At 43.4% G+C, this 19,485-nt stretch overlaps 1 protein-coding gene across 2 annotated transcripts in view; it reads left to right on the plus strand.

Annotated features, from left to right (window-relative positions):
* The window catches only part of XPNPEP3 (X-prolyl aminopeptidase 3), a 720,273-nt gene that overhangs the window by 193,442 nt on the left and 507,346 nt on the right, over nucleotides 1-19,485 (plus strand). For both annotated transcript variants that reach the window (XM_040406553.1, XM_040406552.1), the window contains one exon: nucleotides 15,686-16,096. In XM_040406553.1, coding sequence (XP_040262487.1) covers nucleotides 15,742-16,096 — 355 coding nt within the window. In that variant the 5' untranslated portion in view covers nucleotides 15,686-15,741. The remainder of the gene's footprint in view (nucleotides 1-15,685; nucleotides 16,097-19,485) is intronic.

Here is a 19,485-nt window from a genome sequence, read left to right on the forward strand (position 1 = left end):
GCCTGGTGTCAAGAAGGGCAGCAAATAAGCCACTTCTCTCCAAAAAAAATCATCAGGAACAGATTGATCTTCTGCAGAAAGTATGAGGAATGGACTGCTGAGGACTGGGGCAAAGTCATATTCTCCAATGAAGCCTCTTTCCGATTGCTTGGGGCATCTGGAAAAAGGCTTGTCCGGAGAAGAAAAGGTGAGCGCTACTATCAGTCCTGTGTCATGCCAACAGTAAAGCATCCTGAGACCATTCATGTGTGGGGTTGCTTCTCATCCAAGGGAGTGGGCTCACTCACAATTTTGCCCAAAAACACAGCCATGAATAAAGAATGGGACCAAAACACCCTCCAACAGCAACTTCTTCCAACAATCCAACAACAGTTTGGTGAAGAACAATGCATTTTCCAGCACGATGGAGCACCGTGCCATAAGGCAAAAGTGATAACTAAGTGGCTTGGGGACCAAAATGTTGACATTTTGGGTCCATGGCCTGGAAACTGCCCAGATCTTAATCCCATTGAGAACTTGTGGTCAATCCTCAAGAGGCGGGTGGACAAACAAAAACCCACTAATTCTGACAAACTCCAAGAAGTGATTATGAAAGAATGGGTTGCTATCAGTCAGAAATTGGCCCAGAAGTTGATTGAGAGCATGCCCAGTTGAATTGCAGAGGTCCTGAAAAAGAAGGGCCAACACTGCAAATACTGACTCTTTGCATAAATGTCATGTAATTGTCGATAAAAGCCTTTGAAACGTATGAAGTGCGTGTAATTATATTTCACTACATCACAGAAACAACTGAAACAAAGATCTAAAAGCAGTTTAGCAGCAAACTTTGTGAAAACTAATATTTGTGTCATTCTCAAAACTTTTGGCCACGACTGTACATTGCCTTGGTTAGTGAGTTTCTTTACTGACAAAAGGTTGCTGTCAAGGTCTGGCACATACAGAACATTCCTCATATGGATCTTTCTAGTGATATCTGGAGAGATAGGACAGTATAGAAAACCATCTCCTATTCCCACTGATTTCATGACTTGTCCATTAGCTGTAGTTATCCTTTCTGTTCTGCTTTCATCAAGCTGAGTGAAGAGTCCACACACCACACTTGCACAGAGGTGACACAATTTTTGGATCCGAATGCATACTCCTTTGTTTCTATGACATTCTTACCTTGTTGCAATCCACTTTGTTTTTGCATTCTAGCTTTCCAGATTCTACAATCTGCCTTTAGGTGTCCTTTTTTTTTTTGCACACAAAGCATTCCCGCTTTTCTAGCTGCACATTACTGCTTTTATTTTTGTATTTCATCTTTAACCCCTTCCCGACCGCAATCTGTATATATACGTGATAGCTGCACATACCCCGTGCAGCTATCACGTCTATAAACGTCAAGACAGTTCTTTAATCCAAGCGCTGCAAAACGCTTGGATTAAAGCTTCTGCCCGAGCCCTGCTGCTGTCACGGACAGCATACAGGCCAGTAATGCCGGCAAGGGACCAATCAGAGTGGCCCCTTGCCGACAATCGATCCGATTGGTTAGTCTGTACAGACTAACCAATCGGATCGCGGCAGTGAAAAAAATGCCGGTTTCATGCTCTGATCTGCGCTCTGCAGATCAGAGCATGAAATCAGGTAGGGTCCTCGTGATACCCCCCCCCCCCCCCCCCGATCTGTGCCCCCAATCTGTGGCTGTGCCCCCCCCTTGTGTCTGCCTGCAGCTCATCTCCAAGAGGCAGCTGCCCTGATGCGGTGCGGTCCGCCCCCTCCCCGCCCCACGCATTCAGTCTCACCCGCACCAGTCTCAGCCGTACCCCCCGACCCCCCCCCCCCTTTTCCAGTGCTGCCCCCGATCCGCGCTGCCCCCGATCCCCCTGCTTTGTGTGTGATGGCGGCGGCTCCATTACTGAGCCGCCGCCATCAGCAGAGAGTGTCAGCTCTATGCTGACACTCTCCAGTAACCCCATAGATGCTGCGGTTGCAGCATCCATGGGGTTAACAGAGGGAGGGAGCTCCCTCTCTCCACCATCGGGGCTGCAGCGCTGTGATTGCAGCACCCGATGGTTGCCATGGCAAAAGCATCCAGTGCTGCCACCTACAGGACATCTGGAAGTATTATACTTTGGAATGCAAGAGCAAGAGCCCCACTGGATCTTCAAGATCCAAGAGGGAACTGATAAAAAAAAAGTGAAAATAATAAAAGTAAAAATAAATAAATAAAAATGTAAATTCAAAAAAGAAATTGCCTTTTCCTATAAAAAAAATGAAAAAATAAAATACACATATTAGGTGTCACCGCGTCCGTAACGACCCTCTCTATAAATATATCAAATGATAGACCTTGTCCGATAAACACCATAAAAATAAAATAAAAAAACAGTGCCAAAAAAGCTATTTTTGTCACCTTACATCACAAAAAGTGCAACAGCAAGCGATCACAAAGGCTTATGACCCCCAAAATAGTACCAATCAAACCGTCACCTCGTCCCGCAAAAAATGATACCCTATTTAAGACAATCGCCCAAAAAATAAAAAAGCTATGGCTCTCAGACTATAGAGACACTAAAACATCATTTTTTTGGTTTCAGAAATGCTATTATTGTGTACAACTTAAATAAGAAAAAGTATACATATTGGGTATTGCCACGTCCGTAACGATCTGCTCTATAAAACTGTCACATGACCTAACCCCTCAGATGAACGCTGTAAAAAAACAAAAAAAAAACTGTTCCAAAACAGCCAATTTTTTGGCCACCTTGTCCCATAAAGTGTAATAATGAATGATCAAAAAATCCTATGTACCCAAAAATGGTACCAATAAAAACCTCAACTCTTTCTGCAAAAAATGAGCCCCTGCACAAGACGATCGGTAGAAAAATAAAAAACATATGGCGTTCAGAAAACCAATCCAGCAAAATCTGCCTTCCAAAAACCATACGGTGTTCCTTTCCTTCTGCGCCCTGCCGTGCGCCCTTACATCAGTTTCTGACCACATGTGGGGTGTTTCTGTAAACCGCAGAATCAGAGTAATATATTGAGTTTTGTTTGGCTGTTAACCCTTAATGTGTTAAAGAAAAAAATGTAATAAAATAGAAAATCTGCTAAAAAAGTGAAATTTAGAAATTTCCTCTCCATTTTCCTTTAATTCTTGTGGAACACCTAAAGGGTTAATAACGTTTGTAAAATTGGTTTTAAGTAACTTGAGGGGTCTCGTTTCTACAATGGGGTCATTTATGGGGGTATCTACTATATAGGCCCCACAAAGTGACTTCAGACCTGAACTAGTCCTTAAAAAGTGGGTTTTGGAAATTTTCTTAAAAATTTTAAGAATTGCTTCTAAACTTCTAAGCCTTGTAACGTCCTAAAAAAATAAAATAACATTTCCAAAATGATGCCAACATATAGTAGACATATGAGGAATGTTATGTAATAAATATTTTATGAGGTATCACTTTCTGTTTTAGAAGCAGAGAAATTGAAATTTAGAAAATTGCAAATTTTTATTTATTTTTGGTAAATTTGGGATTTTTTCATAAATAAAGGTGATATATATTGACTCAAATTTATGACTGTCATGAAGTACAATGTGTCACGAGAAAACAATCTCAGAATGGCGTGGATAAGTAAAAGTGTTCCAAAGCTATTACCACTTAAAGTGACGCATGTCAGATTTGTAAATTTTGACCTGGACACTGGGGCATCAATGACCCTTGGTCATGAAAGGGTTAAAGCAGTCTCTGAACACACACTTCCATTACTCATGCTTTCTGTTTTGCGCTTGTATTCATCCACAAGCTTGCCTTTAACATATTCCAGTGTCAGTTCATCATCTGGACGTGCATCCAGAGCTGTGACAAGTGTCTCATAACTTTCAGGAAGTCCACTTAACAATAACGCTGCAACATGGAAATCTTTTATATCTTCTCCAATCCCTCTCAGTCTCTCCACCATTTCTAAGGTCTGTCTTATATAGTCCTGCATGTCCTGGTCTTTCTGCAGCTTAGTCTGATACAGCTTTCTGATTAAATACAGTTTATTGCTGAGATTAACTCTTTCATGCACTTTTTGTAATCCTTCCCACATGTCTTTAGCAGTTTGACAGTTACATATATGTATGATTTGATCATCATCTATGCACAGAGAGATTGTGCTCTGGGCTTTCTGATCTCTGTCTAACCACTCTTCTGTGGGCTGTACAGGTCTGGGTTCATTTATACATTTCCACGTACCTTCTCTTATAAGCCGCATTTTCATCTTAAATTTCCAGGATTGGTAGTTCTGATTTGTCAGATTTGCGATGGAAAACTTTGCTGAGGGGATGGTGGCAGCCATTTCTGCTGTTTGCCTTTCTGTTGATGTGTCCTGCACTCAATTGTTTTAGCTCACTGTATCTGGTTTTATCCAGAGGTAATCTGTGTTATATACAGGGCTGCTGTAGCATGTCCTGGGCCCATAACCTGTTAGAAATACTTTCTGAGGCTAAACAAAGAACAGGCAGACAGTCTTTCAGGTTTAACTAACCTCTGCTCGGTAAGGGCACGAGCACTTAACTGTTTTTATTGAAGGATAGAAAAACTGGAAGTTACCCAAATGCAACACTGCCATCTAGTGACCATATAATATACTAGGCATATAGCAATGACATACAGTGGTTGTTGCTTATACAATATAAACCTTGTATGCTAACAATAACTTAGTGTGATAATGTTATTCTTGCCTAGTAACAGAGATGAGTATGAAGCAGAATGTAATGTATGTAGTCTATGATCTATATTATAATTTTTACAATCCTGTGCATATTTGTACTGATGTTTATATCAAAACAAAGGGGCACTGCCCAGACTGGAGAAGAAAAGGTTCACACTTCAGAAGCGTCAAAGCTTCTTTACTGTAAGAACTGTGATTCTGTGGAATAGACTTCCTCAGGACGTTGTCATAGCAGTAACAGTCTGACGGATCCGTCTGACAAATGCATTGAAATGCGGATCAGTCTCTCTGGTGTCATCTGGAAAAACGGATTCGGTATAAAAAATGTTTGCATTTTTTTCGGTCTGTGCATGGGCAGACCGGACGGCAGGATCCGTTTTGCCGGAACACTTAATGATGGATCCGGCACTAATGCACTTCAATGTAAATCCGGCATTCCGGTAAGTGTTCAGTCTTTTTGGCCGGTGAGAAAACTGAAGCATGCTGCAGCATTTTCTCCGCCCTGAAATGGCAAAAAGACTGAACTGAAGACATCCTGATGCATACTGAATGGATTGCTCTCCATTCAGAATGCATTAGGATAAAACTGATCAGTTCTTTTTCGGTATTGAGCCCCTAGGACAGAACTCAATGCCGGAAAAGAATAACGCTAGTGTGAAAGTACCCTAATTCTTAAAAGTAAATTACATTAATGCTAATGAAAACGTGTAGAAATCTGAGTCTCACTTCCTTCTGGGATTCGCGTCCCCACCTAACCCTTGGTTGAACTTGATGTACTTATGTCTTTTTTCAACCGTATCAACTACGTAACTATAAGGCCGTAAGTATGAACCAAGAAAAGTAATTAAATACTGAGCCTGATAACTGCAATCAATATGTTAACAGCAGTTTAAGAACCCTGCTAGTCTCAAAAAAAGGAGAAAACTTGACAACAATAACTCCTGCCCTAGGACTACAGTCCTTAGCAAATAAGTAATATACAAAGTAGGTTGGAACCATTTCTTCAGCAAACAAGAGGTCTCACAGAGGTTGGTCACAAATTTCTGGAGAGCATACAAAATAAAGGGTGTTTCCGCTTCTGTTGAACCACTTGCCATAGGGGTGCAGATGCCAAGGATACAGATTGTAAGTCCTAATCTACAAGCTCTGGAGGTTTAATTAATGTCCAGTGCAGAACAAAAGGCAGTGAGATCTTCAGTGGTTTTCAGTTGTACAGATCTACCTTTCTAGATAGCAATAAGGGAGAACCATAATCCCCAGCTGTATGGTATTTTCTTAACTCTCAAGAGAGGCAGGAGTGGGCGGAGCGCTCATCTTTCTTCTACCCTGTTTCCCCGAAAATAAGACAGTGTCTTATATTAATTTTTGCTCTCAAAGATTCGCTAGGTCTTATTTTCAAGGATGTCTTATTTTTCCATAAAGAAGAATGGCACAGGGGTATCAGGGTAGGGAGGGGGATCACTTAAAATGGCACAGGGGTAACAGGGTGGGGAGGGGGATCACTTAAAATGGCACAGGGGTATCAGGGTGGGGAGGGGGATCACTTAAAATGGCACAGGGGTATCAGGGTGGGGAGGGGGATCACTTAAAATGGCACAGGGGTATCAGGGTGGGGAGAGGGATCACTTAAAATGGCACAGGGGTATCAGGGTGGGGAGGGTGATCACTTAAAATGGCACAGGGGTATCAGGGTGGGGAGGGGGATCACTTAAAATGGCACAGGGGTATCAGGGTGGGGAGGGGGATCACTTAAAATGGCACAGGGGTATCAGGGTGGGGAGGGGGATCACTCAAAATGGCACAGGGGTATCAGGGTGGGGAGGGGATCACTTAAAATGGCACAGGGGTACCAGGGTGGGGAGGGGGATCACTTAAAATGGCACAGGGGTACCAGGGTGGGGAGGGGGATCACTTAAAATGGCACAGGGGTATCAGGGTGGGGAGGGGGAACACTTAAAATGGCACAGGGGTACCAGGGTGGGGAGGGGGATTACTTAAAATGGCACAGGGGGATCAGAAGGGGGAATCAAAATGGCACAGGAGAATCAGAGGGGGGGATTACCGTACCATTTTAGTACCCCCTTCTGATCCTCCTGTGTCATTTTGATTCCCCCTTCTGATCCTCCTGTGTCATTTTAAATGATCCCCCTCCCCACCCTGATCTCCCTGTGTCATTTTAACCACCTCAGCCCCCAGTGCTTAAACACCCTGAAAGACCAGGCCACTTTTTACACTTCTGACCTACACTACTTTCACCATTTATTGCTCGGTCATGCAACTTACCACCCAAATGAATTTTACCTCCTTTTCTTCTCACTAATAGAGCTTTCATTTGGTGGTATTTCATTGCTGCTGACATTTTTACTTTTTTTGTTATTAATCGAAATTTAACGATTTTTTTGCAAAAAAATGACATTTTTCACTTTCAGTTGTAAAATTTTGCAAAAAAAATTACATCCATATATAAATTTTGCTCTAAATTTATTGTTCTACATGTCTTTGATAAAAAAAAAATGTTTGGGTAAAAAAAAAATGGTTTGGGTAAAAGTTATAGCGTTTACAAACTATGGTACAAAAATGTGAATTTCCGCTTTTTGAAGCCGCTCTGACTTTCTGAGCACCTGTCATGTTTCCTGAGGTTCTACAATGCCCAGACAGTACAAACACCCCACAAATGACCCCATTTCTGAAAGTACACACCCTAAGGTATTCACTGATGGGCATAGTGAGTTCATAGAACTTTTTATTTTTTGTCACAAGTTAGCGGAAAATGATGATTTTTTATTTTATTTTATTTTTTCTTACAAAGTCTCATATTCCACTAACTTGTGACAAAAAATAAAAAGTTCTATGAACTCACTATGCCCATCAGCGAATACCTTGGGGTCTCTTCTTTCCAAAATGGGGTCACTTGTGGGGTAGTTATACTGCCCTGGCATTCTAGGGGCCCAAATTTGTGGTAAGGAGTTTGAAATCAAATTCAGTAAAAAATGACCTGTGAAATCCGAAAGGTGCTCTTTGGAATATGGGCCCCTTTGCCCACCTAGGCTGCAGAAAAGTGTCACACATCTGGTATCTCCGTACTCAGGAGAAGGTGGGGAATGTGTTTTGGGGTGTCATTTTATATATACCCATGCTGGGTGAGAGAAATATCTTGGCAAAAGACAACTTTTCCCATTTTTTTATACAAAGTTGTCATTTGACCAAGATATTTATCTCACCCAGCATGGGTATATGTAAAAAGACACCCCAAAACACATTCCTCAACTTCTCCTGAGTACGGGGATACCAGATGTGTGACGCTTTTTTGCAGCCTAGGTGGGCAAAGGGGCCCATATTCCAAAGAGCACCTTTCGGATTTCACTCCTCATTTTTTCCTGAATTTAATTTCAAACTCCTTACCACACATTTGGGCCCCTAGAATACCAGGGCAGTATAACTACCCCACAAGTGACCCCATTTTGGAAAGAAGACACCCCAAGGTATTCCGTGAGGGGCATGGCGAGTTCCTAGAATTTTTTATTTTTTGTCACAAGTTAGTGGAAAATGATGATTTTTTTTTTTTTTTTTTTTTTTTTCATACAAAGTCTCATATTCCACAAACTTCTGACAAAAAATAAAAACTTCCATGAACTCACTATGCCCATCAGCGAATACCTTGGGGTCTCTTCTTTCCAAAATGGGGTCACTTGTGGGGTAGTTATACTGCCCTGGCATTCTAGGGGCCCAAATGTGTGGTAAGTAGGTAAATGACCTGTGAAATCCGAAAGGTGCTCTTTGGAATGTGGGCCCCTTTGCCCACCTAGGCTGCAAAAAAGTGTCACACATCTGGTATCTCCGTACTCGGGAGAAGTTGAGGAATGTGTTTTGGGGTGTCTTTTTACATATACCCATGCTGGGTGAGATAAATATCTTGGTCAAATGCCAACTTTGTATAAAAAAATGGGAAAAGTTGTCTTTTGCCAAGATATTTCTCTCACCCAGCATGGGTATATGTAAAATGACACCCCAAAACACATTCCCCAACTTCTCCCGATTACGGAGATACCAGATGTGTGACACTTTTTTGCAGCCTAGGTGGGCAAAGGGGCCCATATTCAAAAGAGCACCTTTCGGATTTCACAGGTCATTTTTTACAGAATTTGATTTCAAACTCCTTACCACACATTTGGGCCCCTAGAATGCCAGGGCAGTATAACTACCCCACAAGTGACCCCATTTTGGAAAGAAGAGACCCCAAGGTATTCGCTGATGGGCATAGTGAGTTCATGGAACTTTTTATTTTTTGTCACAAGTTAGTGGAATATGAGACTTTGTATGAAAAAAATAAATAAAAAAAAAATCATCATTTTCCACTAACTTGTGACAAAAAATAAAAAATTCTAGGAACTCGCCATGCCCCTCACGGAATACCTTGGGGTGTCTTCTTTCCAAAATGGGGTCACTTGTGGGGTAGTTATACTGCCCTGGCATTTTCCAGGGGCCCTAATGTGTGGTAAGTAGGTAAATGACCTGTGAAATCCTAAAGGTGCTCTTTGGAATATGGGCCCCTTTGCCCACCTAGGCTGCAAAAAAGTGTCACACATGTGGTATCGCCGTATTCAGGAGAAGTTGGGGAATGTGTTTTGGGGTGTCATTTTACATATACCCATGCTGGGTGAGAGAAATATCTTGGCAAAAGACAACTTTTCCCATTTTTTTATACAAAGTTGGCATTTGACCAAGATATTTCTCTCACCCAGCATGGGTATATGTAAAATGACACCCCAAAACACATTCCCCAACTTCTCCTGAGTACGGCGATACCAGATGTGTGACACTTTTTTGCAGCCTAGATGCGCAAAGGTGCCCAAATTCCTTTTAGGAGGGCATTTTTAGACATTTGGATACCAGACTTCTTCTCACGCTTTGGGGCCCCTAGAATGCCAGAGCAGTATAAATACCCCACATGTGACCCCATTTTGGAAAGAAGACACCCCAAGGTATTCAATGAGGGGCATGGCGAGTTCATAGAAATTTTTTTTTTTTGGCACAAGTTAGCGGAAATTGATATTTTTAATTTTTTTTTCTCACAAAGTCTCCCGTTCCGCTAACTTGGGACAAAAATTTCAATCTTTCATGGACTCAATATGCCCCTCACGGAATACCTGGGGGTGTCTTCTTTCCGAAATGGGGTCACATGTGGTATATTTATACTGCCCTGGCATTCTAGGGGCCCTAAAGCGTGAGAAGAAGTCTGGAATATAAATGTCTAAAAAATTTTACGCATTTGGATTCCGTGAGGGGTATGGTGACTTCATGTGAGATTTTATTTTTTGACACAAGTTAGTGGAATATGAGACTTTGTAAGAAAAAAAAAAAAAAATTCTGCTAACTTGGGCCAAAAAAATATCTGAATGGAGCCTTACAGAGGGGTGATCAATGACAGGGGGGTGATCAATGACAGGGGGGTTGATCAATGACAGGGGGGTTGATCAATGACAGGGGGGTTGATCAATGACAGGGGGGTTGATCAGGGAGTCTATATGGGGTGATCACCACAGTCATTGATCACGCCCCTGTAAGGCTTCATTCAGACGTCCGGATGCGTTTTGCGGATCCGATCCATCTATCAGTGCATCCGTAAAAATCATGCGGACATCTGAATGGAGCTTTACAGGGGGGTAATCAATGACAGGGGGGTGATCAGGGAGTCTATATGGGGTGATCACCACAGTCATTGATCACTCCCCTGTAAGGCTTCATTCAGACGTCCGGATGCGTTTTGCGGATCCGATCCATCTATCAGTGGATCCGTAAAAATCATGCGGACATCTGAATGGAGCTTTACAGGGGGGTGATCAATGACAGGGGGGTGATCAGGGAGTCTATATGGGGTGATCACCACAGTCATTGATCACTCCCCTGTAAGGCTTCATTCAGACGTCCGGATGCGTTTTGCGGATCCGATCCATCTATCAGTGGATCCGTAAAAATCATGCGGACATCTGAATGGAGCTTTACAGGGGGGTGATCAATGACAGGGGGGTGATCAGGGAGTCTATATGGGGTGATCACCACAGTCATTGATCATGCCCCTGTAAGGCTTCATTCAGACGTCCGGATGCGTTTTGCGGATCGGATCCATCTATCAGTGCATCCGTAAAAATCATGCGGACATCTGAATGGAGCTTTACAGGGGGGTGATCAATGACAGGGGGGTGATCAGGGAGTCTATATGGGGTGATCACCACAGTCATTGATCACGCCCCTGTAAGGCTTCATTCAGACGTCCGGATGCGTTTTGCGGATCGGATCCATCTATCAGTGCATCCGTAAAAATCATGCGGACATCTGAATGGAGCTTTACAGGGGGGTGATCAGGGAGTCTATATGGGGTGATCACCACAGTCATTGATCATGCCCCTGTAAGGCTTCATTCAGACGTCCGGATGCGTTTTGCGGATCGGATCCATCTATCAGTGCATCCGTAAAAATCATGCGGACATCTGAATGGAGCTTTACAGGGGGGTGATCAGGGAGTCTATATGGGGTGATCACCACAGTCATTGATCACGCCCCTGTAAGGCTTCATTCAGACGTCCGGATGCGTTTTGCGGATCCGATCTATCTATCAGTGGATCCGTAAAAATCATGCGGACGTCTGAATGGAGCTTTACAGGGGGTTGATCAATGACAGGGGTGTAATCAATGACAGGGGGGGTGATCAGGGAGTCTATATGGGGTGATAACCACAGTCATTGATCACGCCCCTGTAAGGCTTCATTCAGACGTCCGGATGCGTTTTGCGGATCCGATCCATCTATCAGTGCATCCGTAAAAATCATGCGGACATCTGAATGGAGCTTTACAGGGGGGTGATCAGGGAGTCTATATGGGGTGATCACCACAGTCATTGATCATGCCCCTGTAAGGCTTCATTCAGACGTCCGGATGCGTTTTGCGGATCGGATCCATCTATCAGTGCATCCGTAAAAATCATGCGGACATCTGAATGGAGCTTTACAGGGGGGTGATCAGGGAGTCTATATGGGGTGATCACCACAGTCATTGATCACGCCCCTGTAAGGCTTCATTCAGACGTCCGGATGCGTTTTGCGGATCCGATCTATCTATCAGTGGATCCGTAAAAATCATGCGGACGTCTGAATGGAGCTTTACAGGGGGTTGATCAATGACAGGGGTGTAATCAATGACAGGGGGGGTGATCAGGGAGTCTATATGGGGTGATAACCACAGTCATTGATCACGCCCCTGTAAGGCTTCATTCAGACGTCCGGATGCGTTTTGCGGATCCGATCCATCTATCAGTGGATCCGTAAAAATCATGCGGACATCTGAATGGAGCTTTACAGGGGGGTAATCAATGACAGGGGGGTGATCAATGACAGGGGGGTGATCAGGGAGTCTATATGGGGTGATCAGGGGTGATCAGGGGCTAATAAGGGGTTAATAAGTGACGGGGGGGGGGGTGTAGTGTAGTGTAGTGGTGCTTGGTGGGACTTTACTGAGCTACCTGTGTCCTCTGGTGGTCGATCCAAACAAAGGGGAACACCAGAGGACCAGGTAGCAGGTATATTAGACGCTGTTATCAAAACAGCGTCTAATATACCTGTTAGGGGTTAAAAAAAACACATCTCCAGCCTGCCAGCGAACGATCGCCGCTGGCAGGCTGGAGATCAACTCTCTTACCTTCTGTTCCTGTGAGCGCGCGCGCCTGTGTGCGCGCGTTCACAGGAAATCTCGCCCATCGCGAGATGACGCATATATGCGTGACTCTGCGCAGGGCTGCCACCTCCGGAACGCGATCCTGCGTTAGGCGGTCCGGAGGTGGTTAAATGATCCCCCTCCCCTGTGCCAGTGGACAGTGGATTACCGTATTTAGTCTCCCCCCCCCCCCCCCCCCCACCTTCACCAAACATCCCCCACCTTCCATCAGATATTCCCCCCCCCCGACCTGTCACCCCTGTGTGTCCGTGCCAGCCAAGTTGTGAGTCAGCCAGACTCCGTCAGGGCAGATCGAGCAGCGGGCGGAAGAAGGCGGCAGCTTCTCCTGGCGGCGGCGTGGGCTCTCTGATTTAAAGAGACCTCGCACCGCCTGTGCTGCGGCCAATCAGTTAGCTGCGTGGCGGCGCCCGTAGGGTCCAGAGGAGTCAGATGCCTTGCGGTACCGTAGCTTCGGGGGCCTTATATTCTGGTGTGGCTTTATTATCGGGGAGGCCTTATTTTCAGGGGATGTCTTATTATCGGGGAGGTCTTATTTTCGGGGTTCGGGGGGATGCCTTATATTACAGCGAGAGGCAAAACTAGAAGTAGGTCTTCTTTTCGGGGAAACACGGTAGTGTGGACCATGATAACTCCAGATAGATCTGCAGGGAAGAGCCCGCATACTCAATAGAGCGCATTGTGCAGCTTTGGACATAATAGCCGCATACAACTCAAAGTCATGCACTCTGCAGATAATATCATGAGGCATAGCAGAGGTTCCCTTATGTTGCAGGGCACGGTGGGCCCTATCCTATTTAATGACTCTCGGGGAAGTGTTATCAAGCATAGTATTGAAAAGGGACACCAGAACAGATTTCAGGTCTTTCTTATTTCCGCCTCCAGTAGCCCCTGCAACCTAAAATTATTTTGTCTTCCCCTATTATTGTGGTCCTCCAGATGACAGTTAGCTTCCTTCAAAGCAGATACATGGACAGCTTTTGTACATGTTTACACAAATTATCTTGAGCCTCCTCCAAAAAATCCAGAAATCTCTGCCTTACAGATCTCACGTACCTCTGAAACAAGCGTCTTAAATACTTTTGTAGGCAATTGCTATATCTATTTATGGAGGGATTTGGAAGCTCTGGGATGTGCCGCCAAGGAAGAGGCTTCCGAGATGGAATCTAAGGCGTCATCCCACAGATGTGGACGGTTATCTATACCTGTGAGGGAAAGGTTCCTCTGGTGGTGCAGACCAGTCAGAACGGCAAGGCAGCAGGGTAGAAAACTGCTTAGTTAGCCCTGGGCTGGTGGTTTGGTGGCATAATGGAGTAGAAGCGCTGACCTGCTTACATGTGGAACCAACATGGTGCCCACGGCTGAGTGGTGGAGATTGATGTTGCGGGTGGAAAACCACTGCCAGCGATGAGAGAGTGGTCACATCTGAAGTCTCTCTGAAGTGCCGGGGCAGCCATCAACAATCCCTGCGATTCTGAACCATAGCCCGATGTGGCAGATGCAGTTGTGGTGGGGCAAAGGGTGAAAAGGGTTCCCTATAAGTGCACAATAGACCTCCAGGGTCTCTTATGTAGCTGCGGTATGCAGGAGCTCTGAGGTTAAGCATCCATCTTCCTCAAGCTCCAGGCCATGCCCAGTAATTTTAGTTTTTACAGACACCACATAATTATGCTGTTAATTTGGATTGGGATCTATCAATAGTTACTAAGTCTTCGAGCAAGCGCATCCTATCGACTATTATAGGAGATATAGGGTACATGAATAGACACATTCAATTGGTCGAACAACAGGCTCAATCTTAGCTATGTAGGCGCTTTAGATAACTTAAAGGACATATAGTATTGTGCCTGCCTGGAACTAGGATTACCTGGCATAGGATGATCATCTATAATGTCATCTTACAGTTACCTCTGTTAATGATTAATTGGTGGTTGCTTCTGTCCATATTAAAAACACCATTGGTTAAGATATTGTAGGTGGGTTCTTAGAGCTGATAAGTATTGGAGAGTTTAACGTTACCTTGATGACATAGCCCCAGGTACCCTTAATGATGATGTCTATCAGCAAAACATTTTAGAGGGTCTGTGTATGTAGCAATTTTCAAATAGTAGATGCTGAGCGTTTGTTGCAAGATAGGATATACCAGCTGATAGAAGCATAATGCAGATGCTGTATGATACACAAAAGGCCATCAATTGAATGAGTGGAACTGAATAGTTAATGTTGCCAAACAAACAGATTAGAACAAGAACAAATATGTAGTGGTGTATTAGTTTGAAGCTGACAATAAGCTGCTAGATGTTCACCATAAAGACATTACTGCCTCACGCATAGGTTAAAAAACAGTAGCAACTTCTGTTGTAAATCTGCTGGAAAAAGTGAAAAATATATAAATATATAATCATCAAATATTACACACCAAATATGGACAGGTTTAAAACATCTTTCATTATAATAGTTGCAGACTATTTAGACAGTAGAATTTTGGGTACCCCCATTAACCCATCAGACCTGTTGTGGACTCCATCACAGATGTTACCACAGAAATTCAAAAAACACTGTACATATGTTTCCGGAATACTGCACTACCAGGACTTTTGACTCAATCCGAACTCTCCAAGAACGCTGGCAGCTGCCAGCAGATTGCTGCACAGTTTTTAGTAGTAAAACGGCACCTAAAAATATAGTCATTCTGCAGATGCTGTGAGCTGTATATAAAGTTTACTGTGTACATGAGATGTATACAGCAGGATTACTACCAGTAGTATACCTCCAACCCATGGCAAATACAACTGTGTGTTATACATGTTGTCTCTTGACTGCTGTTTAAAAAATAAGTGTACTGTAGAATATAATTTTATTGCACGGTATCTCTGTATTAAAGTTCATATTTGGCTATGTTATACAAGTACAAAATAAAATTAAAGGTTTGCAGAGGCATTGCGCACCAATATATGTCTCAGGAATTTACGGCACACATGCAAACACAGTGTGACCAAGGCTTAAGATTAACAGTTAAGAACCAAAATTAGACAATATCGTTAAGACTACAAAAAAAGTCACAAATTAACACATGTACTGTATAAACTTAGAAATAATAGTGGTATGTGTGAATATACCCACAGTATTCACTTTATTGGTAGTCTATACATGAATAAACCTGCATAAAATGTGGGGGGAAAAATAATCAAAATGCAAAGTGAGAGCAAAGCCTAGCAAGTACTAAAATTGGTGAAAATAACTTGTGTATTTTTCTTTTCAGGGGAGGTCACCCCAGGATTGACACAGACAGAGTATGCCCTTCGTCGTCACAAGCTGATGTCTAATATACAGAAAGAATCTCAAGCTTTGTGCCTTGAAACAGATCACGCTGCAGTTTTCTTATCAAGTGCTACAATGTTTATGTCAAATGACATTCCATTTCCTTTTCATCAGAACAACGACTTTCTCTACTTGTGTGGATTCTTGGAGCCAGATAGCATCCTTCTTTTACAAAGCAGCCAAGGGCATCCAATGCCATCTCACATAGCCACGCTCTTTGTCCCACGCAGAGACTCTGGACGGGAATTATGGGATGGACCTCGCTCTGGTCCAGATGGAGCAGTTGCACTGACTGGCGTAGACCAAGCATATCCAATAGAGGAATTTAAACATGTATTACCCAGGCTATTTGGTATGTGCATCTTAAATTTTTAAACTAATATAAAAAAAAAAAACATAAAGGCAATGTTTTATCTCAGCAAGCAGAATGCTGTGTTAAACTTCCCAAGATTATCTTCTATCAAAGACGACCTGTCATTTTCCTTGACTTGCTCGTTTTAGCAAATATTCCCCATCAAATAATTCTGAAGCATTTTTATTATTATAACTTGATGTTGTATAGCATTCCTCAGTTATTACTTCTGAATATTTATGAATAAATTGACAACTGGGCAATATCATTCCTCTTGTTTAGGAGCCGTGCCTTTCCACAGTCAGACACATCCCCCAATAAGAAAGCCCAGTCATCAATTTTTTCATAAATTCCTAAGAATAACAGAGGGTAGAGCATGTGGCGCAAAGATGCTCCAGAGTAGTTTTTTCATGGCAAATAAAAGTATTTTCTAAAATCGACATGTCAGTAAAGATGACAGATCCTCTTTAAAGTGTTCTGCCCACAATTAACCCATATTTACTTTATTGAACTGTTACTTATTGAACAGTTAGGAGGTCCAGACTATTTCCTACGCACCGCTCATTTCTATTGAGAACATCAGTCCATTCCCATTATTCTCTTGCTGCGACAAGAACTGGGGTTTGATGCACCCTTCTCTGCAACAGTAAGTTGGGTTACAGAGGTTGGACTCTTTTATGATCTGTGGTATTATAGAGTCATAAAACTAAAACAGCTGTGTTCTGGATTCCTGCACAAGGGTTTTTTTATTTTTAAATCCATTGCTGTTTTTTAAATCAGTCATGAATAAAGGATCACAAAATATAAAGAACTAACTTCTATCTAAATTCTGACTTTGGCTTCAAAAATGTATCAGTAGGCTATGTTCACATGAGCAAAATCAGCTGGTGTTTCTGCTGTGGAATGTAAATGTTTCCGCTTCATAGTCCACATTCAAAATGGCATGAACAACTTCCCATTGACTTAAATGTAAGTAAAACACTACCATGGGCACATGATGCACCAGCTGGTTTGAAAAACATTTGAGAAGTGGCTGATTTGCTGATGGTTTTCCATATAAGTCAATGGGAAAGTGGTAAAGCACATTAAGTAGAGGGCCTATCTGTAGTGTATTTAGAGTTTATGCAACCAAAAAAAGACCTGTTTTCAGCTGCTAATTACACTACTAATCTTTAACTTATTTTTCGGCTGCATATAGCATCAGACTGGATTCACAAATGCAGTTTTCATGGAAGGTTTGGTGCAAATTTTTAACTCCGTTATTAAGCCAGGAGTACATTCTAAAGGAATGGGCAATGTGAATTAAAGGGGTACTGCGGTTTGTTTAAACTGATGATCTATCCTCTGGTTAGATCAGCATCTGACCGGCAGGGGTCTGACATCTGGGACCCCTGCCGATCAGCTGTTTGGAAAGGCAGCGGCGCTCCTGCAGCGCCGCTGCCTTCTCACTGTTTACCGCTGGCCCAGTGATGTCACGACTAGTATCAACTGGCCTGGGTGCGGCTAAGCACCATTCACTTGAACAGTGAGAAGGCCACGGCGCTGCTGGAGCGCCGCTGCCTTCTCAAACAGCTGATCGGCGGGGCTCCCGGGTGTAAGACCCCCACCGGTCAGATGATGATCTATCCATAGGCTGTAGATGCGATTTTTTTTAACCCCTAAAAGGTATATTAGACGCTGTTTTGATAACAGCGTCTAATATACCTGCTACCTGGTCCTCTGGTGGTCCCTTTTGCTTGGATCGACCACCAGAGGACACAGGCAGGTCTGTAATAAGTAGCACCAAACACCACTACACTACACCCCCCTGTCATGTATTAACCCCTTATTAACCCCTGATCACCCCATATTAGACTCCCTGATCACCCCCCTGTAAGGCACCATTCAGACATCCGTATGTGTTTTGCGGATCCGATCCATGGATCCGCGGATCTGCAAAACACATACGGACGTCTGAATGGAGCCTTACAGGGGGGTGATCAATGACATATAGACTCCCTGATCACCCCCCTGTCATTGATCACCCCCCTGTAACGCTGGCTCCATTCAGAGGTCTGTATGTGTTTTGCGGATCCATGGATCGGATCTGCAAAACACATACGGACGTCTGAATGGAGCCTTACAGGGGGGTGAACACCCCATATAGATTCCCTGATCACCCCCCTGTCATTGATCACCCCCTTGTAAGGCTGGCTCCATTCAGAGGTCCGTATAGGTTTTGCGGATCCACGGATCCATGGATCGGATCCGCAAAACACATACGGACGTCTGAATGGAGCCTTACAGGGGGGTGATCAATGACAGGGGGGTGATCACCCCATATAGACTCCCTTATCACCCCCCTGTCATTGATCACCCCCCTGTAAGGCTCCATTCAGACATTTTTTGGGCACAAGTTAGCGGAAATTGATATTTTTTTTTTTTTTTTTTTCCTTACAAAGTCTTATATTCCACTAACTTGTGACAAAAAATTTAATCTCACATGAACTCACCATACCCCTCACGGAATCAAAATGCGTAAATTTTTTTAGACATTTATATTCCAGACTTCTTCTCACGCTTTAGGGCCCCTAAAATGCCAGAGCAGTATAAATACCCCACTAGTGACCCCATTTAGGAAAGAAGACACCTCAAGGTATTTTGTGAGGGGCATGGTGAGTTCATGTAAAATTTTATTTTTTGTCACAAGTTAGCGGAAAGGGAGACTTTGTGAGGAAAAAAAAAACAATTTCCACTAACTTGTGCCAAAAAAAATAAACTTCTATGAACTCGCCATGCCCCTCACGGAATACCTTGGGGTATCTTCTTTCCAAAATGGGGTCACATGTGGGGTATGTATACTGCCCTGGCATTTTAGGGGCCCTAAAGCGTGAGAAGAAGTCTGGAATCCAAATGCCCTCCTAAAAGATACTCATTGGAATTTGGGCCCCTATGCGCACCTAGGCTGCAGAAAAGTGTCACACATGTGGTATCGCTGTACTCAGGAGAAGTTGGGCAATGTGTTTTGGGGTGTCTTTTTACATATACCCATGCTGGGTGAGAGAAATATCTCTCTATGATGACAACTTTGTATAAAAAAAATGGGAAAAGTTGACTTTTAGAGAGATATTTCTCTCACCCAGCATGGGTATATGTAAAAATACACCCCAAAACACATTGCCCTACTTCTCCTGAGAACGGCGATACCACATGTGACACTTTTTTGCAGCCTAGGTGGGCAAAGGGGCCCAAATTTTAATGAGTACTTTTAGGATTTTACAGGGCATTTTTTACACATTTGGATTCCAGACTTCTTCTCACGCATTAGGGCCCCTAAAATACCAGGGCAGTATAACTATCTCACAAGTGACCCCATTTTGGAAAGAAGACACCCCAAGGTATTTCGTGAT

This window comes from Bufo bufo, chromosome 9, assembly GCF_905171765.1.
Source record: "Bufo bufo chromosome 9, aBufBuf1.1, whole genome shotgun sequence".
Taxonomy (NCBI): domain Eukaryota; kingdom Metazoa; phylum Chordata; class Amphibia; order Anura; family Bufonidae; genus Bufo; species Bufo bufo.